This window comes from Heloderma suspectum, chromosome 2 (assembly GCF_057233095.1).
Source record: "Heloderma suspectum isolate Gila_16-S chromosome 2, 16-S_ref, whole genome shotgun sequence".
Taxonomy (NCBI): Eukaryota; Metazoa; Chordata; class Lepidosauria; order Squamata; family Helodermatidae; genus Heloderma; species Heloderma suspectum.
In genome coordinates, this window is record NC_139459.1 from 342,464,256 (window position 1) to 342,485,130 (window position 20,875).

Consider the following 20,875-nt stretch of genomic DNA (forward strand, 5'->3'; position numbering starts at 1 on the left):
AGCCACGTATCCCCCATCTTGTAACTGTGCCTTTGGTTTCTTTTTCCTAGGTGCAGAACTTGGCATTTATCCCTATTAAATGCCATTCTGTTGTTTTCTGCCCAGCGCTCCAGTCTATCCAGATCACTTTGAATTTTGTTTCTGTCTTCCAAAGTATTAGCTATCCCTCCCAATTTTGTGTCATCTGCAAATTTGATCAGCATTCCCTGCACCTCCTCCTCCGAGTCATTAATAAAAATGTTGAAGAGCACTGGGCCCAGGACTGAGCCCTGCGGTACCCCACTCATTACCTCTCCCCAGCTTGAGAAGGTCCCATTGATAAGCACTCTTTGAGTCCGATTCTGTAGCCAACTGTGGATCCACCGGATCGTTGTTTCATCTAGCCCACTTCGAGCTAGTTTGCTCATCAGGATATCATGGGGCACTTTGTCAAAAGCTTTGCTGAAGTCGAGGTATATGATGTCTACAGCATTCCCACGGTCTACAAGGGAGGTGACTTGATCAAAAAATGAGATCAGATTTGTCTGGCAGGACTTGTTTTTGACAAATCCATGTTGGCTTCGAGTAATCACAGCATTGTTGTCAAGGTGCTTCCAGATGGATTGCTTTATGATCTGCTCCAGAATTTTCCCAGGGATTGATGTCAGACTGACTGGTCTGTAGTTCCCAGGTTCCTCCTTTTTACCCTTTTTGAAGATAGGGACGTTAGCCCTCCTCCAGTCATCTGGCACTTCCCCCGATTCACTGCGCTCTGCTAAATGAGGAACAATCTGCCTTGGTTTGTGGAATCAGAAAAGGGAGAAAAGACTGCATCTCCTCCCCACACCACCAAAAGCACTACCATTCACCTACCAGTCCCTCCCCCCCCCCACACACACAGATTAATCAAAATTATCCAAATCATAGTGTGCCATGGCAGGTGTGGACAACTTATAGCCCTTCAGATGCTTTAGCTTACAAATCCCATGAGACCTAGCCAGCATAGCCAATGGTGAGGGGATCATGGGAGTTGTAGGACAAAACATCTGGCGGGCTACAAGTTCATGCAGGAGAACAAGATGTTGAATTTGCTCGATTACTTCAGCAAGCGAGCCATGCTGCAGAGTATCTCCTCCCATACTCCAGTTCCTAAACAAGGAAGATGAAATTCGTTTTGTGATATCGATCAATTTGCTCAAGTGTAAGAAAACCCCATCATATGAATTTGTGAGGTGCCACTCATTGCTATGATCTGGGGCAGTTCCTGATACCTCGTTGTGCTAACAGGAAGGGGTTTCTAAGTGGCCCAATGCAAAGAAGGGTAGATTAGGGGTAAGTGAGAGGGCATGAAGAGGATGACTGAATAAGGGTGCAATCCTATGCATGTTTGGACAGAGAAAAAGCCTACAACTCCCAGCATTCCCCAGCCATGCTGGCTGGGGAATGCTGGGAGTTGTAGGCCTTTTCTCTGTGTAAACATGCATAGGATTGCACCCTAAGTCAGCCAACTGGTTTCTTGAAATAGGTTCCCTGTGTGTAAAAGATTTAGGAACACAGCACCCTCCCTACAGTGGCTCTCACTTCAACTCTAGAGATAGAGTGAAAGTGTTTACACAGGAACCCAATAGTAAAGTACCTGCACAAGTCTGTCATATTACAGCTACAATACTGCACAAGTCTACCATGTTAAGGCTGCAGTGGAGAGCCAGTGTGGTGTAGTGGTTAGAGTGTTGGGCTGGGATTGAGGAGACCTGGGTTCCAGTCCCCACTCAGCCATGAAACTCACCAGGTGATGTTGGGCCAATCACAGACTCTCAGCCTACCCTACCTCACAGGGTTGTTGTGAAGATAAAATGGAGATAATTATGTAAGCAGCCCTGGGTTCCTTTCAGGAGGAAAAAAGGTGGGATATAAATGTAATAATAAATAAATGGACTTACTTCTAAGAAGACATGTATAGGATTGCACTGTAAGTCTATACTTAGAAGCAGTCTGTGATGTCCAGCTCATAAAGCTATAAAGAAACTGGCTCAGCTAAAACACCCATGCCATGGAAGAGCGAAGTAAACCACACATAGACTTATAAAACTCTATCACCAGCTTTTCCCAACCTTGGGTCCCGATGTTGGACTGCAACTCCATCATCATCCCTGACAATTGGATATGGTGGCTGGGGATGATGGGAGCTGTAGTCTGGAGTACCAAGGTACAGAAAAACTACTCTGTAGTCTATGTGTAACTCCAGAGAGATAAAAATAATTCAGAGCTGAGTAAACAGAGTAGCTTTCCCCAACCTGGTGGCCGCCAGACGTTCTGGACTACAGCTCCCAGAATTCCTGACCACTGGCCGTGCTGGCTGTGGGATACTGGGAGTTGTAACCTAAACACATAGAGAGGCCACCGTGTTGGGGAGGCTGGAGTCAGTCATCTCGCAAGGCGGCGGAGGCTCCTGTGTCAGCGAGGCAAAGAATTTATTTATTTATTTATTTATTTATTTATTTATTTCATTTCTATACCGCTCAATAGCCGAAGCTCTCTTCGAGAGCTCTCGAAGCTCTCTCAGAAGAATCCGCTTCTGAGTTTCAGTCAGAACTCTAACGGAGCTATCCAAGGTGCTGGGCCCACTTTGGGGCTTGGTTCCGCACCTCGGAGAGCAGCTTTAGGGTGCTGAGCGGTTCTGACTGAAAGCCAGGGCGGATTCACCGCCCACTGGCATAGGAGCCACCAGCCTCCACTGTCGCAAGGAAGTCCCGCCTCTGATGCTCCCTCTACGCCCAGTCGCTGTACGGCAACAGGAAGTTGTTCTTTCCGGGAGCGTTGATTGGTTGGCAAGGGCACGTGCCAGGAAGTGCTGGTACCGCCGCTTGCGGGGGTGTGCGGCGAGGGGGAAACGGGCCTTCTGGCGGTCGGCGTCCCTCAGCTATGGCAGGAGAGCTGGAGCGCTGGGTGTCTGGGCAGCTGCACACCCTGCTGGGGCTAAGCGAGCGCCATGTGGTCGCCTTCATGGTGGGCCTGGCCCATCGCAGCCGCACGCCGGAGGACTTGCTCGCCCGCCTGGAGGAGACCGAGACCCTGCGCGTGACGGACCCTTCCGCGCGCGCCTTCGCTCAACAGCTCTGGGAGCGGGTGAGACGCTTTGGTGGTTGGGCGCGCGCGACCCGCCTGAGGCGAGCGGGGGTGGGGAGAGGAATAGTGTGAGAGGCGGGGCCTGTCGAGCCTGGGGCGTGGCTTCTGAGGAAAGGGGCGGGGAAGCTGGAGGAGGAGGAGAGGTGCCTGAAAGCGTTATGGGGCGCACTCTGAATGTGTGTATCTCTCTCTCTCTCTCTAATTCAGGGGTAGGCAACCTGGCACCCGTCAGATGTACTGGACTACAACTCTCATAATCCCTGGTGATTGGCCACACTGGCTGGAACTGATGGGGATTTGTAGTCCAAGACATCTGGAGGGCACCCTGTTCCAGTATAAATATGCCCTTTATTTATTTATAGCGTTTTTATTCCGCCCTTTAGCCAACAAGATTCCCAAGCCGGCTTGTAGAGATAAGAAATAAAACAGCCCCTGCCTGCAGGTTTATAATCTAAAAGACAGGACGTGAAAGGAAACGGGACGAGAGAAAAAGCTAAATTCAGGCACTAGATTCTTAGTTGCAAAACTCAGCAGGTAATGGACGCAGTGGAGGGCTTGCTGCATCCTCTCCCTCTGATGGCCTCCACAGTGATGGTGGCAGCAGGAGGGAGGAGGGCTCTCAGCTGGAGCTGTATCCGAGTGCAATGGCGGGATGCCTTAGGCACAATGGAGGAGTACCAGTATGGATGTGTAAAATTGGAAATCTCACTTTCAATAATGTGTGCAACATCCTTGTAAGGTAGGCCAAAATTATTATCCCATATTGCAGGTGGTGGGGAGGGATTGAGGAGGAAAAAACAGCCACCTACTTCATTCCTGGCAAACAACCTGTTAGATAGAGAAAAGAACAACAACGACGAAAGTGTTTTCCTTAGGACAAGAATAGCCAGTTTCTTTATTCTCGGGGACACTTTTCTCCATGCAGTGGTCCAGGGACCAGAATTGTACTTTTACACAGAAACTGACCCCTTCGCTAGTGACCAGGCTCCATGATAAAGCTGGTTGCACCAGATCCTTTAGTTATCCCTACCGTAGAAAATTGTGAAGGAACGAAGGGGAATATGAGGGTTAACATACCTTGACTTAGCCTGCAGTGCTTTTGAGCGTTCAAAGTGCTTCACATGTGTTACCTTGTAACCCCTATAAGAATCCTGTACAGTTGGTCAGTATTACCATCCCCATATTGTAGGTGGAGGGGGGGGGGGTTGAGGGGATGAGATTGTGGCTGGCCAAAAGGCCACACCTAGTGAGATCCCAGCTGATGTGAGATTTGAACTGGGGAGTTCCTAAGTCGTGGCTCACACGTTTAGCATGCCTTACGTGCAGGGTTGTGTGTAAAAGTGGGGTTAATGTGCAGAGAAGATGAGATGCGTTGGGAGAAGGCAAGAGAGCATGAGGAGTTGGACCTTGATGAGGGGACAGACCAGCCTTCTCCATCCTGGTGCCCTCCAGATGTGTTGGACTACAAGTCCCAGCACGCTAGCTGAGGCATGCTGAAATTTGAGTCCAATGCACCTGGAGGGCACTAGGATGAAGAAAGCTGGGATAGACACTCAAGGGAACAAGGTTGTGCGTGTGTGTAAGTCATAGATTCCCTCTGCCACATCCTTGTAGGTTCCACACCAGGCCCCACGAGAGCGTCCAGCCAGGGCAGCTGAGCAGGAGGCTTTGGCCTTGCAGCAGAAGAACCGCTCATACACCCTGCTGGAGGACAGCGATGATGAAGCGGCCGGCGAGGCAACAGCAGCCTGGGGCTCCAAGCGTCAGCGCCCCCCACGAGGTCCTGAGGGCAAGCAGCGGAAGCGACACAAACACCTGAGGCAACGCAAGGAAGCAGAGGAGGAGGACAAAGACTCCGATGAGAAGGGCAGCGGAGATGACGGGGGACAGTGAGTACCAGTCACTTGCAGAGAGTGGAGTTAGGCGAGGAAGCGAGGGAAGCTAAGTTGCCGACTCTCGTCATTCTTGGCATAGGAAACTGGCAGCATCGTCAACGAAGGAGGAGGATTCTGAGGACGAGTGGGACCGGAGTGAGCGAGAGCGACTGCAGGACCTGGAGGAGCGTGACGCCTTTGCTGAACGGGTCAAGCGCAAGGACAAAGACAAGACGCGCAACATCCTGGAGCGTTCAGACAAGAAGGTGGGGGCCTCAGCCTGTGGATCTTGCTTCCATTACTGGAAGCCCCTCCAGATTGCTTTCCCTGGTTTGTACTCCTCGCTGTCTGCTCCCAGTTTCTCACATTATGCGTCTGTTTCATTGCTACTGGGAACACTGTATCTTGGGCCTGGAAATTTGTCTAAAAACTTGATGCTGGTAACTTTACTATATATCAAAAGGGCTGTGTAAATACCATGATTCCACTTGGGCATTTTAAAAAAACCGCAGAATGTGGCTTTCTGAAAAACTGAAAACAAGTTACAGTTTTCTTTTCAAGCCCTTATGGTGGCAAAGATATGCTTGACCGAGTGTGGACCATGTCTAGTAAAATCTCAGAAGTTGTTCAGTTTTGATGAACTGCAGGAGTTGCAGATCTCTATACAGGTTACCTTGGTACAGAAAGTTGGCTCTTTATTTATTTTAAAGCACGGAATAGCTCTTATTCAACCCCATGCAAGGCTGAGACCTAAACCTTTGATGCAGGACTATAGAAGTGTCAGTTTTTTCCAGCCCTTTACCCATTTTTCTCTCTTGATTCTTTGCAAGTCCTTCTTTCCCAATACTTAAATGTGCCCTGACTTACCCTTTTTCAGCCACATTCACTTTTCAAACCTCTGTCTTGTCTGCTCCAAGATTCTTGTGTTTTGGCCACCTGCTCTGATTTTTATTGTTGGTATTTCCTTCCCCACTTGTATATATCATTCTACATGTTATTTTACTATTATCGGTACACTTTATGATGATCAGCTTCTGCAGCTGCAGAAAGAAATTGTGAGGTGGCAGGAAAGTCCCCTTGATTGGCTTTCTTGCTGAGATTTTTCCCAACAGTTATTTGGGTTTGTGCTTTCTGCTTGACTGCACGTCTAGGGCAAGTTAATCTGCAATCTTGAAAATATTGCACCCAAGTGTGATAAGAACCCTGATGACTAATTGTTTTGGTCTAAGCTATATGTTTGTGTATATTTTTTCTGATCCTGCTGAGCTTAGGCTTATGAGGAAGCTCAGAAGCGTCTGAAGATGGCAGAAGAGGACAAGAAATTCATGGTAAGAACTTTACTTTCCCTTTTTGCATGATATACTTTCTGGTTCCTGAAATAGTTGTAGGCATTCTTTGCTACCTTGGCTCAAATTAATGGAGTGATGTTTACCCTTGTTCATTGTACACTGTATAGTGTATGTACAGGGCCATATGGAGTATCCACTTAGAATATTTGATAGAGCTCTTCAGAAAAGTATACACAATCAACAGCTCACAAACATTTTTTATTATTATTTGCCTTCTTGCACATACCTATTTTCACAGGGCAGCTTGACTGGTTGGGGTTTCCCCAGCTACTTACCCTGAAGGAAATATTACCTCTTCATTAGAGTCTGGCTTAAAAATCTTTCTAATCAACAAAAACCCAGTTAGACTACAGATCAGGAAGAGAACTTGCAAAGACCTTGCTGTTTTGCCTCATCTACATGACTCCGTATTTTCCCTCGCTGCCTGGCAGATTCCAGAGCTGCGTAAGAAGTCCCGCCGGGAGTATTTGACCAAACGGGAAAAGGACAAGATAGAAGACTTGGAGGCAGAGATAGCAGATGAGGAGTACCTTTTCTCCGAGATGGAGCTGACAGCTCTTGAGCGGCAGGAGCTGGAATATAAACGCAAAGTGCGTGACTTGGCAAAGCAGTACAAGCAGGCTGGAGACCAGGAGAAGATGGAGAAGAGCAATCGCTACTATATGCCCGAGGAGAGTCGCAGCAAGGTAATGATCATGTGCACGGCCAAATCAGGGACTTAGTCCCCTTTTACAAGTCACTGATAAATGAAATTAAGTGATAGATTGACTGTATAATGTCTTTGGGTCAGCCCACACATCCTCCAGTTAAAGCAGGAGTGTTGAATGTCGTTCAGCCGGAGGGCTGAATTCCATTTCAGAGAAGCTCTCAAGGCGCGTTAGGAGTGTATGGCGGGGCCAAAGGATGGGGCCCAAATACCAAAAATATCAGCCTATTTTAGTTTAAGCTCTTTTTTGCCAGGGAAAGAACTGCATAAAACCCAGAAAACTACCAAATGATTGGTGGCTGGGAGGAAGGGGGCATGGCCATCTGGGGAATCCCGGAGGGCTGGATTTGAATCAATTCCCCAGGTTTACTGCTTATTTGAGGTGACTTATGTACAATTAGGAATGTAGCCCATTAAACATGTTGAGGAGGCCTCCTTCTGAAGAAATCACTCATCAGATTGGGCTATAAATGTACACCGAAGGCACGGAGTTGTCGGATGCACACTTGCCAGTGCCATGCCTGACCGCTTCTTTTTTTGCCCCACAGAAGATCCCCGATCGCTATGAGGAGCCCCAGACAGAAGACCACTTGGCCCCACGGGATGAGCAGCGGCGCTGGGAGGAAGACCACATTGGGGCCGCTGCCCTCCATTTTGGAGCCCGGGATGCCGGTCAGCACCATCCTCACAAAGACTATGAGTATGTGCTTGAGGAGGATGAGATGATCCAGTTTGTGAATGCTGTGCAGATGCGGGGCACAGCCCAGAACAAGGTGAGAAAGGAGAGCTCAGGTTGGGGAATGGGACATACAACTTTATGAAGGCACTAAACTGGTCCAGATTGATCAGTGACTGTGCCAGGGACTCCCAGTGGAATTGGGGGCTTGGCCATTTCATTCATTCATATACCGCACCATAGCCGAAGCTATCAAACAGTTGATAATGTTTAGATGAGGCTTCATTTATACCTCCTCCAGGAAAAGAGGGTAAAGGAAACTCATTCAGCTAGTAAGGATGCAGGCCAGGAGGCACTCTGTGTCAGGAGGCAGAGTCATGCGAATTGTTATGCCTCATCAATAGAGGCCCTAATGGAGGGATGGAGGATTGGATTTTGATGATTCTGTACAAGGGGAACACCAGCCAAGAGTTGTGCAGTTCACAGCATGAGGCATGGGGAGTCTAGGTTTTGGAGCAGAGTTTTTAATAGCATCCTTGTTTACTTTACACTGCCTTTTTCCCTCATATTTCTGCTGGTTTGACCTTATGACATGACAGGGGCAGCGATATTGGTTTCTTCGTGTGTCTTCCCCATGCCCCTTTCTTATATAATGGGGTCCAGTTTTCTATATCAAAGAGGCTGAGGGGTGAGGGGTGCAGAACCTTTCCCTCCACACACACCATTACCGCCCTGCGCTCTGTCACTGCATGCACTTTTCTGCCTGCCTGACTTCCAGTATTAGAGCCTGGCTGGAAGAATGAGTACTGGGTTATTTTCAGTGTTGTTGTTGTTGTTGTTCAGTCGTGTCCGACTCTTCGTGACCCCATGGACCATAGCACGCCAGGCCTTCCTGTCCTGCGCTCTCTCCCGGAGCGTGCTCAAGTTCATATTCATTGCATCCGTGATGCTATCTAGCCATCTCATCCTCTGCCGTCCCCTTCTCCTTTTGCCTTCAGTCTTTCCCAGCATCAGGGTCTTTTCCAGGGAGTTTTCTCTTCGCATTAGGTGGCCAAAATATTGGAGCTTCAGCTTCATTATCTGTCCTTCCAATGAGCAGTCAGGGTTGATTTCCTTTAGGATGGACTGATTGGACCTCCTTGCAGTCCAGGGGACTCGTAAGAGTCTTCTCCAGCACCACAGTTCGAAAGCATCAATTCTTCGGCGCTCAGCCTTCCTTATAGTCCAGCTCTTTCAGTGTTAGTCTAACTTAAACTCCATTTATTTCGATGGGTCTCTTCTAAGTAGGACTAACATCAGATACAACCCAATGGAATTTGGGGAAGCAAGTTGGGGACAGGGTTCAGTTCTCTGCACCCACATGCTCCTTTTTCTGAAGGAAAGGCAGACCCCCACAACCTTGTTTTATATGTGAAAAGGCAGACGTATGGATAGCAAATGTGGCTGCTCCCGTAGTGTATATGTTTTAGCGCTTCGCGTGAGCGAGCATATTTAGAAGTAAGACTTTGCTTCTTTGGGCAAGTATTTGATATCTGATATGCCTGTGAGTTTTATTGAACTGTGCTTTTAAAACGTTGTCTTCGCTTACTATTCCTTGCCTTGAACCTTGGAAGGTCAGTATATCAGCTTGAATACGTAAGAGCATGTGGATAAATTGCATGATCATGTTCTATTTGCATACTGTGTGCTGCTTAAACATAGATGAACATAGGAAATCGCCTTATGTTGAGCCAGGCCAGCCTTCCCCAACCTGGTGCCTTCCAGATGCTGGGTGGGGGAATGCTGGGAGTTGTAGTACCACACATCTGGCAGGCGCCAGGTTGAGGAAGCCTGAGTCAGACTATAGATCCAGCTAGTCAGTGTTGGCTCTCTGACTAGCAAGGGGTTTTCAAGGTCTCAAGCAGAGGTCTTTCCCAAGCCTTTATCTGAAGGGTACCAGGGACTGAACCTAGGAGCTTCTACATGTGAAATGTGGTACTCTGCTGCTGAGCTAGGATGCCTTCCCAATTCTGCTTGTGGAACTGGGTTTTTCTGAATGCAGGACTGAAGTGTAGAGCTCTGGGGATCCTGCCAGTGTTATGTGGCTCTGGGTTAGCCGAACCTTGACTGTCTTCCTGTCTCCCTTAGTCCCTGGAGGAGAAGCCGGAGCTGTCAGAGGCTGAGCGCAAGAAGCTGTCCATCCAGGAGGTGCGCCATAGCCTGCCCATCTTCCCCTACCGCGCCGATCTGTTGGCTGCCATTGCTGAACACCAGATGCTCATCATCGAAGGGGAGACTGGCTCTGGCAAGACCACACAGATCCCACAGTACTTGTTTGAAGAGGTAACTTGGCCCAGAAGGGCAGGATGGTGGTGGTGGAGGGCTGTGGAGACCGAAGTAACCAGCCCTAAGGTGTGCTCGAGGGAGTGCACTCTTGGCACTCCCTGCGAAGACTATGTGTTATGGGAGTGCTGTGCTGGGAGCATTGATGGTTCTTCCTCTGTAATAATTGACCTTTATGTAATGCTGAAGTGGGGTCTGCAGCTGGGCTGTTATTCCTTCAAGTCCACTGAGGTTTTCTGGTTGGCCCTCTAAGCCGCCTCCTCTTGATGCCTTCAGGCCTTTCTCTGCCAGCTGTAGTGGCTGTTGACTCACATATGCAGCTCCATACGGAAACACATCAGCTAGGCCTGTGAGCGGCAGCTGTGCATGAGAGGCATGCCGTCTGCTTGGAGCTAGAAACAAGAGCAGAAAAGCTCTCTGTTTTTAAAGGCTTCCCTTAAAAAAGGTGGTTTGATCCCAAAGGCATCAGAAAAATTTTAAAAGTGTGCTTTAAAGTGTGTTTTTAAAGACCTGGACTTTTGAATAGCAGTTGCAATAGATGCTCTTGGGTGATGAGATTTCCTCATTTTCATGCTTGAGGAATGGCAGGGCCTGCTCTGATATACACATTGGTACATGAGCGGAGAGGCCCCTAGAAATCTGCAGGAACTTGCTGGCAGGATGAGGAACGTTTTAGCTGTAAAATGGACACACATGATATGCAATGATGCACATAAAAAACAAAGATGTTGACCACAAGAAAAATTCCGATACCCATATTAGGGTCACGAAAAACTCAAAAAGTCTCAAAAAATGTGCAAGCTTTTGAGATCTCCAGATCTGTTTGTCTGGCAAAATGTTATAAAAAGCAGGTTGGCGGTGAGGAGGGGCAGAACCTACTTGATGCTGAAGTCATGAAGTCTGCCTGGTTAGAGTCTTCCAGATAAATTGGGGGAGGGGGAGGTTTTATACCTTCAAACTAGACTCTGCACAGAAGTAAACCCCCTTGTTGTCAGTGGGACTTAGTAATTTTAACTACTGTGTGTCATGGGCTGGGGAAAAACACTTGTTATGGAATGTTCTCTTTGCAAAGATCCACTAACTCTGGAGTACGGCTAAGGATCCCGTGTTTTCACTAGGAGCACAGCTTCACAATTGAGACTTCATTCTGGATATATGGTTGGCCATAGCACACTGACTGGCTAGAGAGAAACGGTGGTGTGCATATTAAAGGGAATTCATATTAAATGAAATAGTTTGCATCAATCCACTTGCCATGCTTTGGTTTGAAAAAGGTTTAGAATGTTTTGACAAGAAAGGAAGAGCAAAGGGGGGGCAGTGGGCTTAGAAAGAGTAGGTGTGCTAATAAGGCAGGGGATTTCAACTCAAGATGGTCCATCTTGGCTTGAGTTCAAGTCCTGTCCCCTGACAATTAGAAGTCCTGGCCAGTTTCTGAGGAACAACTGCTGGTATGGTTTGTTTATTTAGTTTTTATTTATTCGATTTCTATACCGTCCCACCAAGTAGCTGAAGCTCTCTGGGTGGTTTGTTCTTTGGTTTGGTTTTTGCAACCAGGAAGGCTAAAAACATCCTTTTAAAAAGATGATTGAACGACATATGTTGTGCCTGATATCCCATGCTTGTAGACTGGATGCACAGAGCCAAAATTACCCCCTGTATTTGCTTACAGAGCTGTTATTTTCCCGTCCCTTGGGCCCCAGGTGTGAACCCGGGTGTCTCACCTTCCATTGTTTCAGTTGAATATAGGATTTTTCATGATTTCAATTCCAGAACGGTTAAGTGAGTATGTGTTTAATCCATTTCTCTTTCCCTAGCAGCAGCATTTCAGCACCTGGACCAACACTTCTGTACACATAACAGCCCATGAGGACTGAGGGCTGGAATCATGGAGATTTTCTCTCTTCCCAACAGGGCTACACTCAGAAAGGAATGAAGATCGGCTGCACCCAGCCCAGGCGAGTGGCAGCTATGAGTGTTGCTGCCCGGGTATCCCAGGAAATGGGTGTCAAGCTTGGAAATGAAGTATGTGCTGGGGGTGGGGGTGGGGGTGGGGGGCAAAAGAAGAATGCATGTCCCATTCCCAGTCCTCTCAGCCAGACATTCATCCCTGGTCTTAATTTCATGATATCTAGAAATCCTTCTAATAACAAAGTGCTCTGTTTGAGTTACAGATTTTTGTTGGCATGAGGATGTTCATGCTTGAATAGATAGGAAGGCTCCATCCTTCCCTTTAGGAATTGATCTGAGGAACTGAGAAAGGGTCTTAACCCAGCTAGGAGGCAGCTAGGTTTTGTGGCTGGGGTCTGCTTCCCTCAGTCTACCGTTCGCCGCTATCTGTCCTTGCTCTGATGGCTGGCTGTCAGACCATTTGTGGGTCAGATACAGTGCCCGCTCATCCCTTTCTTGTGAGGATGTATGCATAGCAGGGATGCAGAACCTCTTCCAGCTCAAGGGCTGAATTCCATTTCAACAGTGGGCTGGGCTAAAGGAGCAGGGCCAGCATACCCAAAATAGCAGCCTATTTTAGCTTCAAGCTCTTAATGTCAGTCACTAAGCTTTAGGAGAGGCATTTCAGCCTGTTAGAGTGAGGGGAAGATTCAGACAAGAGATCATTAAACAATTGTTGTCTGGGGCAATCTGGGGAACTCCTGAGGGCCAGATTGGGACCCCGGGCCTGAGGTTCCCTACCCCTGGTGTACAGCTTCCTATAATTTCCAGAAGGAACTGGAGCATGCTTTGGGGGCTCTTCTCTTTGTGTCCCTTTTGTAGACCTTGGCTTGAGCTAAATGGGCTTCCCAGCCAGATACTGCTCTGCATGTAATAAGGATGGCTTTGTGGTAACTTGCATTTAAAATCCACCCTTCCCTGCAGGTGGGCTATAGTATCCGTTTTGAGGATTGCACCTCTGAACGGACAGTGCTGAAGTACATGACCGATGGGATGCTACTGAGAGAATTCCTCACTGAACCGGACTTAAACAGCTACAGGTGAGCCGCAGCACTGGACTTCTCCACTAGTGCAATAGGGGACTATTTCAGTAGTTGAGCCAGCCCTGGATAGCACGCTTGAGGAGGGGATTTTGCTATGTTGCTGTGCAGAATTATGGAAAGGCCGACTAAATAATTCAAAGCACATGCTGCACAAAACATGGCATGTAGGTTGTAAGCCTACGAATCTTAAGTTTATATATAAGCAAAAATGTAAGAGCAGTTTCCTAGACCTCATGTTTGTGGAGAGAAACATCTAAGCAGCTTATGCTAGGAACAAGAGAAGCAATTGAGTAGACCTTTTCAGGGGTCATTGAGTGAGAAGCCATCACTCAGTATAGCACTCCCACCCATCATTCTGATGTCCTGCACCCATTCATATGGGTTCTGCCTTCTTATCCAGCCTCGGCTGTAAAAGTAAGCCTTCCTAAATTCCATGGAACAAAACAAAATTCTCAGTTGTGCCATCAGAATTAAACCTGTTTTCTGTAGTTAGTGATAATAGAAAATTAGTGGTACTCACAGATGCTATCCTTGTGTTAAAGCTTACCAGAATGGGAGGCAAGCCAGTCTTGAAGTTTTTGAACAAGACACAGAGCCAGAATAAGCTGCCCTGTTGGATATGGACAGAGTCATAAAATTGTATGGCGTTAGGCAAGTCATAGCTTTTCTGCTTCAATAAAATGGGTACAACACTGGCCTGCCTCAAGACAAACCCTCTTGCAAATGAGTAGAAATGCTGCATAAATGCTAACAAGCAGCTCAGCAGCACAACCTCCCTGTCTTTTGTCCTAGTGTCATCATCGTAGATGAAGCTCATGAGCGCACGCTGCACACAGACATCCTCTTTGGGCTGATCAAGGACATTGCTCGCTTCCGGCCTGAGCTGAAGGTGCTGATTGCCAGTGCCACCCTGGACACAGAGCGCTTCTCCACCTTCTTTGACGATGCTCCCATCTTCCGCATTCCTGGACGCCGGTTTCCTGTTGACATCTACTACACCAAGGTCAGCAGGCAGGGAGGGCTACGATGTGGATGGATGTGGGAATCACTTGGGTAGTAAAGCCATGCAGGAGATCCAAGACCAGTTGGGGAGGAGCAGTGCCCATAAGAATAGTACACAATAAGAGCTAGAAACTCAGCATTTTTTTAAAAAAGCGAGTTTCGTAGAATGCTAATTTTTATGCCCAGATTTGAATCCTGTGCTAATATGATGGAGCTGTGGATTACACGCAGCTGTAACTTTTGCCCTGTAGACAGTGACCTGGTTCACACAACAGGGCAAACCAGGATATGGATTGCATGTGGGTTGTCGTTGAACCGTGGGTTGTTATGTGAACCCAATCACGCAACCAAACCATGGTTTGTTAACCACGAAGAACCCACAAAGAGAACCCATGGTTTATTGTTGGGTTGTGAACTGTGTGTTGTTTGTGGTTAATAAACCATGGTTTGTTAGCGTGGCTGGGTTCACAGAATACAACAACCCATGATTCAACACCAGCCCATGGTTCAACAACAACCCATGCTCGGCCCATATTTAACCTCTATTCTGGCTTGTTGTGTTGTGTGAACCCAGCCTTAGGCTACTTTCTTTCTTTTCAGCATTCACTATCCTGACAGTCTCTGATTCTCCCTATACAAGTGTTGGTTGTTTTCCTTGATGTTTTCCTACAGCTCTGTCTGCTAAGTCATGGAGACTCTTGAGGCCCCTACTAAGCTTATGGCAGAGGGGAAACAGCATAGCTGGAAATGATGGCTGCCATAGCCTGGTATTCACAGCTAGAGAGGTTCTGTACTGGGTGCTTACTTGTGGTGCAACAGCTTCCCACCCCCCTGTGCTGCAGCTCCTTAAAAGAGCGCATTTGCCATGCTCCAAGCAGTTCGGGCATCTCAAACTCCTGTAGCCATTTGTGGGAGGGAGGAAGGGATTTTTAGAACATTCTTGTTCCATATAAGAGATGTCCTTAGTTTTACAAAATCCAGATGAAACTTGCCGCCATTCGTCCTTCAGACTTCTGCTTTGTCAAAGCACCAGCTGTTACCAGGCAACCAAGTTCTGCTGCCTCCAAGCTGAAGTGTTGGGTTATGCTTTTAAGTGGCTTTAGTTTATCAGGCAGGTTGTCCAAAGAAGTCCACATCTCCAAACATATTGCTTTAGTTTTCTGTTCGTAGCCAAAGTATTTATGTGAGTTTTTAAAAAGTATATTGTCAACTTCACCCTGAGATGGCATTTCCCTGTTCCATGGCTATTTGCTCCAATTATTGTCACTATCATCATCATCATCAACAATATTGTTATTATTAACAATAATAAGTGGGATCCGCAACAGAATGTTGAAGCATGGAGTGCATCTGTTCAGTGTTCCAGTTAGCGATGGTAGATCTCTCAAAAGTCATCTGGTGCAGAGCAAAAGGGAAAAGTAACCTATGGAGGAGGCACCAGATGTCTAGTCCATAGCAGGGAGGCTGAATGAGTGAATGCCTGGGCTGAAGCTCTTGGGAGGCAGAGATGGGCTTTGCTTGTATAAGTCAATAGGGGAGAGTGTGATTGTTGTCCCTCTTGTTGACCCTTGCCTTCTAGGCCCCAGAGGCTGATTACTTGGAGGCCTGTGTGGTATCAGTGCTGCAGATCCATGTTACTCAGCCCCGAGGGGACATCCTTGTATTCCTCACTGGCCAGGTAGGTCATCGTGTATTTCCCCGATCCTACTTCGGCTTATTTTTTTGCACATGCAGCAGAGCCTAACTCCCACATTCTTTGGCAGGAAGAAATTGAAGCATGCTGTGAGATGTTGCAGGATCGCTGCCGTCGCCTGGGCTCCAAAATTGCCGAACTTCTGGTCCTCCCAATCTATGCTAACCTGCCCTCTGACATGCAGGCCAAGATCTTTGAGCCAACCCCACCAGGGGCCAGGAAGGTAGGAACTGCTTTCATGCAGCCCAGAAAGCAAGGGGGACAAAGCTCTGGCAATTTGGGGTGGAGCTTGTGGGTCTACTGGGAGTATGTGGCAGAGGAGGGAACTATGGAGGTAGTGGTGATTTTTGGAATAGGCTTTGTGTTTGGGAGTATGTGCCTTCAGGCATTGACAGGTCAATGTTCTGGGGGCCTTCCTTCTAAGGGAGTTGTGTGAGGGCGAGCTTTGGGTTCTTAGGTTGGTTCTCAGCATGATCACTTATATGAAGCCATCTTATACTGAGTCAGAGCATCGATCCATGCACTGTCTGCTCCAGGGGTGCAGAACCTCTGGCTTGTGGAGGCTTGTGCCCCTTCCACAGGCCTCGGCCCTGTCTTCTCTGACTTCCAAGATTTGGGGCAGAGACCTTTCCCAGCCCTGTTACCCGAGATCCAGGTTTGCAGCAGGCACCGTCTTCATCAAAGCATGTGCTCTACCACTGAGCCGTGGCCCTTCCTCTCGTGGTGTGGATTAGGCTCTGACTGAAGCAGCTACCCCTACCAGATTGCTAATGCCTCCCTCTTTCCTCCTCCAGGTTGTGGTGGCCACAAACATTGCAGAGACGTCTCTGACAATAGACGGCATCATTTACGTGATTGACCCCGGCTTTTGCAAGCAGAAGAGCTACAACGCACGCACAGGCATGGAGTCGCTCATTGTCACCCCCTGCTCTCGGGTACCCACCTTCAGTACTTCTCTCCACTGCCCCCCTTCCCACTCAGCCTGTTCATATTTGCCCCCAGTGTTTAGGAGTTAAGCCTTCAGGTTTACTTGTGCTTCTCATTTAATCTGGTTCTTTCCCCTTGGTTTTCTATTTTTGCAGGGAGCTATCTGTTGGGTTGAGAATGAGGTCTAGGCTGCTAGCCATAAAATATGAAGGGGTGATGAAGGGTAGGTGTTAGCTGTACAGATGTGCTATGCAACATCAGTTAGGGATTTATGAACTGTGATTCTGTAGAGCTTGCAAGGTTGCAATCTGGTTTGTGTAACTCAAGGCCTGCTCATGGCAGTGTCTGTTGAGCCACAAATGGTGAAGCATCAGCCACCAGAACATGGCAGGCACCATGCGGCAGGTGGCTAGGAAGTAGGCATAGGTTACGTAGGTTTACATCAAATGATAGTTGGGCAAAGATTTCTAGTGGATGGATGTCAAACTAAAACAGAATTCTATCGATGACTCACCTGGTTAATATGTTGCAACCATTTTAATGAAAGTGATCGCACACACTGAGTGCTGGGAAACTTTCCAAAAAATCTATGCTTTGGGGATGTCATTTCCTAAAGACATGTTTCTAGTCCTCATGGATTTGAACTCATTTAAAAAAACCTTCTAGGTAATGTTGGGTGTAGTGTTTTTATGTGTCTGCATGTCGTTTATGAGCCTTCAGTGGGCCCTCCATACATTTTCAAGCCTGCTGTTACCACAGTCATAAGGGCTTTCTGTTGTTCAGTCATTAAGTCGTGTCTGACTCTTCGTGACCCCATGGACCATAGCACGCCAGGCCTTCCTGTCTATATCTGCCTTGTTAGGCTTAGCCTTGTAATCAAAACTGCATCCCTCCTTGGAATCTGTTGGGATAAAATCCCTGATTGTCATCCCCCCCCATCCCCTCACCCACAAACACACACACTTCATAACACCTTTCTCTCCTTTCCTTAGGCGTCTGCCAACCAGCGAGCAGGGCGGGCTGGCCGTGTGGCTGCAGGGAAGTGTTTCCGTCTCTACACTGCCTGGGCCTACAAGAATGAGATGGAAGAGACCACAGTGCCAGAGATTCAAAGGACCAACCTGGGCAATGTGGTGCTGCTTCTCAAAAGCTTGGGTGCGTAGATGGGCAAATGGAGTATGGGAGTTGCATACTTCATCCTACAAAGCCTTACTAAGGCTTCCCTGGATGGGAACAGGAGCATTTTTCATAGCAAGAAGAGAATTTTCTAGGGTTCTTTTTTTTCTTTTTAAGGGATGGAAAGGATGCACTGTCTGGGGGTGGAAACACTTCATTGTCTTGAGGCTCTGTAGGGAGGGGAGACTGAAACGGGTTTCTTAGATTGCCTTTCCCTCTTCTCTCCCTTTAGGCATCAATGATCTGATCCACTTTGACTTCATGGACCCACCACCCCACGAGACTCTAGTTTTGGCACTGGAGCAACTCTATGCCCTGGGGGCCCTCAATCATCTTGGCGAGCTCACCAAGGTACAGTTTCTTAGGTTCAATGCTATTTTCTCAGGCTGGATTCTCCACCTGGCCTCCACCCTTCTTCAGTGGGAATAGCGCTGGAAGCAGGGAAGGAGGATGGGTCTTCAAATCTTCCAATTATTTCCCTGTTCAAGGCTCCATGGGTACAGAGGACTTCTCTAGCATTTGTCACTGATAACGGAGAAGGGGATTTGCTATTTCCCCACCTCTAAAATGATTGGCTATGGCCTTGCAATAGAGATCTCTGTGAAACTCCGTTGAGATTGCTTCTTGGAAACGCAGAGTGTTGCACTTTGACTGGGGAGGCTTGTGTTCAGGTCACTGCTAAACCACAAGGCTAGCTGGGTGACTCTAGGCCCCTCATTATTTCTCTGCCTAGCTAGCCCATGTAGTTATTGTGAGGATAAAAGAAGGGGGTGTGTATGCTGCCCTGAGTGCCTTGGAGGTGTGCCTGTGAGGGGATGAGATCAATTGATTGTATAACTATTCCTCCTTTCTGAAACCAACTAAGGCAGTTCAGAAGCATTTCAGAACATAAAACCATAATCAAATGAAAGCATAATAAATCGTTAAAAACAACCTTAAAAGGTCATAATAACCATAACAAGAATTGTTAAAGCCATGTTAAAAAGATAGGGGTAAGTCCTTCTGAATGCAGAGAGAGTGGGGACCAGTCCTAACGCCAGAGGGAGTGCTTCAAGAAGCAACACAGGATAAAGCCCCTTCCTGCGTGCCCCTGCAAGGCAGTGTGTCTTCAGAAGGGCCTCTCCTGCTGCTCTGAGTAGCTGGGCAGGTTCATACCAACACAAGTGGTTCCTCAGATAGCCAGGCCCTAAACTGTTTAGGACTTTAAACCAGCACCTTGGATTGAGCCTGGTAAACAATTGGCAACCAGAGCAGATCTTTCAGTAGTGAAGTGATGTGATCACGATACCATGCACTGGTTAGCAGCCTGTAATAAATTATGCTAAATATTTTGAATGTTCCCCCATGTGCTTGACAAGACTCCAGAGATTAGGCATACTGGGACAGATGGTGAAATCATTCCCAAGAGCAATTTTCCCATGGATATGTTACATTGTGTCAGGTATCTGAAAGATTTAGCTATTCACATGTCATTCACCAGTCATCTTTTATTTGGGTGATAGCTCACCACCTTTTTGATGTTTAAAATCATGATTCCCCCCCCCCCCCCAAATTAGGACAATTACACTGAAGAAGATGTGTTTCTGGGGTGGGGTTTGAGCTTTCCTTCTCAGGAGGAGTTTGCTTGGCATACCCAACTGTCAGCACAAGAGATCAACTGCCTCCAGGTGAGGTCCAAGGGTCTGGATGCAATATTGTGCAGCTGAAGCCAGCTTTTGTGCCCTTTGGTCAAGTTTGCCCATTTTGTGTTCTGTATTTAGCTGGGCCGGAAGATGGCAGAGCTGCCTGTGGATCCCATGCTGTCCAAGATGATCCTGGCTTCAGAACAGTAAGTCCTTCTCTGCCTTCCATAGTCTCTTCCTAGCCAATTAATTATGAGTTTAGTCTTGCCCACGGCCATTCAGTGAATCACAAGAGAAGCTTGTGACCTCTGTACCTCTCCTAGTTTCTAGTCTGGTCTCGCTCTCTATTACAGCCTTCCTGTGAAATTCCAAAACTCTCAAAAACCTGAATGAGCAAGTCATGTAGATTTATTTAAACATGCAATCATATGCATGTTTAGACAGAAAAAAGTTCCACAAGTGCTAGCATTCCCCAGCCAGCATGGGACTTGTAGGACTTCTTTCTGTCTAAATATGTATAGGATTGCGTCCTGAGTTTTCATTTGCAGGATATATTCAAAGCATAGAATCTGCATTTCATTTGAAAAAAGCTGAGAGATTTATTTTTCACAGAGAACATGTAGCAGCCATATCAGGGGTCAGACTAAGTAGCCTCATGCAGTCTCATGCTTCATGTTCTTGCTGAGCTCTTTCTCCCTTGAATATATTGTTGTAAGCTGACGAGACACAGGAATTCCTTATCTTGTCAAAGGTCATACAGTTGTATATCTTGTTCTCTGCTGTTCTCTTCTATTCTCTCCTTATCATGGCTACCCTATAACCCAGTTCTTGTATTATAAACAATAGTGCTAAGAGAAGAAATGTTGAGGATTGCAACCCCATGCGGGAGGGGGAGGAGGAGCCGTTTCATATGTGTCACAATGTCTATAAAACCAATGTGCTAATGTAAATCGGGGCTTCTGGCTCTTTGGAAATGATTCCAGCCTTAAGCCCGCGCGTTAAATAAAGAATCTCTTTTTCCTTCACTCCGTGGTCTCTCTGACTCTGGGTTCTGCAACATAAATGGTGCCGTGACTCGGATGTGGCAGGCTCTGAGCCAGACAGGTGGCAGTTGCCTGCTCTTGATCGCCGCACCAGGAGGACGAGCTCGGCGCATGCCTCCCTTTCTTGGCGCCACCGACCTTTTTGTCGAGTGAATGGGAGAAAGCCTGCACCGGGATCGCCCAAACGGTAGTGAGCAGCAAGAGAACCTTGGGAAGCGGAGGAAGGAACTTGAGCCCTGCCTGTATCGCAGCTGCAATTGAGTTGAAACCCACATTGGAAGCCTTCAGGAGAAAGGCAAGTATATGGGAAAAAGAGGGCCCCGCCTTTAGGGAGAAAGGCCACTGGGCAGAAAAAAAGAGGGCCCCGCCTTATGAAGAAGGTCAGTGTTG

At 47.5% G+C, this 20,875-nt stretch overlaps 1 protein-coding gene across 1 annotated transcript in view; it reads left to right on the forward strand.

The window, feature by feature from the left end:
• Window positions 1-2,490: 2,490 nt before the first annotated feature.
• The window catches only part of DHX16 (DEAH-box helicase 16), a 29,745-nt gene continuing 11,360 nt past the window's right edge, over window positions 2,491-20,875 (forward strand). The window contains exons 1-16 of the mRNA XM_084830410.1: window positions 2,491-3,105; window positions 4,720-4,994; window positions 5,080-5,245; window positions 6,251-6,307; window positions 6,760-7,014; window positions 7,583-7,807; window positions 9,838-10,032; window positions 11,944-12,054; window positions 12,904-13,019; window positions 13,815-14,025; window positions 15,604-15,702; window positions 15,788-15,940; window positions 16,512-16,652; window positions 17,637-17,799; window positions 18,053-18,171; window positions 19,581-19,648. Of these exons, the coding sequence (XP_084686536.1) occupies window positions 2,902-3,105; window positions 4,720-4,994; window positions 5,080-5,245; window positions 6,251-6,307; window positions 6,760-7,014; window positions 7,583-7,807; window positions 9,838-10,032; window positions 11,944-12,054; window positions 12,904-13,019; window positions 13,815-14,025; window positions 15,604-15,702; window positions 15,788-15,940; window positions 16,512-16,652; window positions 17,637-17,799; window positions 18,053-18,171; window positions 19,581-19,648 (2,558 nt within the window). The 5' untranslated portion in view covers window positions 2,491-2,901. The remainder of the gene's footprint in view (window positions 3,106-4,719; window positions 4,995-5,079; window positions 5,246-6,250; window positions 6,308-6,759; window positions 7,015-7,582; window positions 7,808-9,837; window positions 10,033-11,943; window positions 12,055-12,903; window positions 13,020-13,814; window positions 14,026-15,603; window positions 15,703-15,787; window positions 15,941-16,511; window positions 16,653-17,636; window positions 17,800-18,052; window positions 18,172-19,580; window positions 19,649-20,875) is intronic.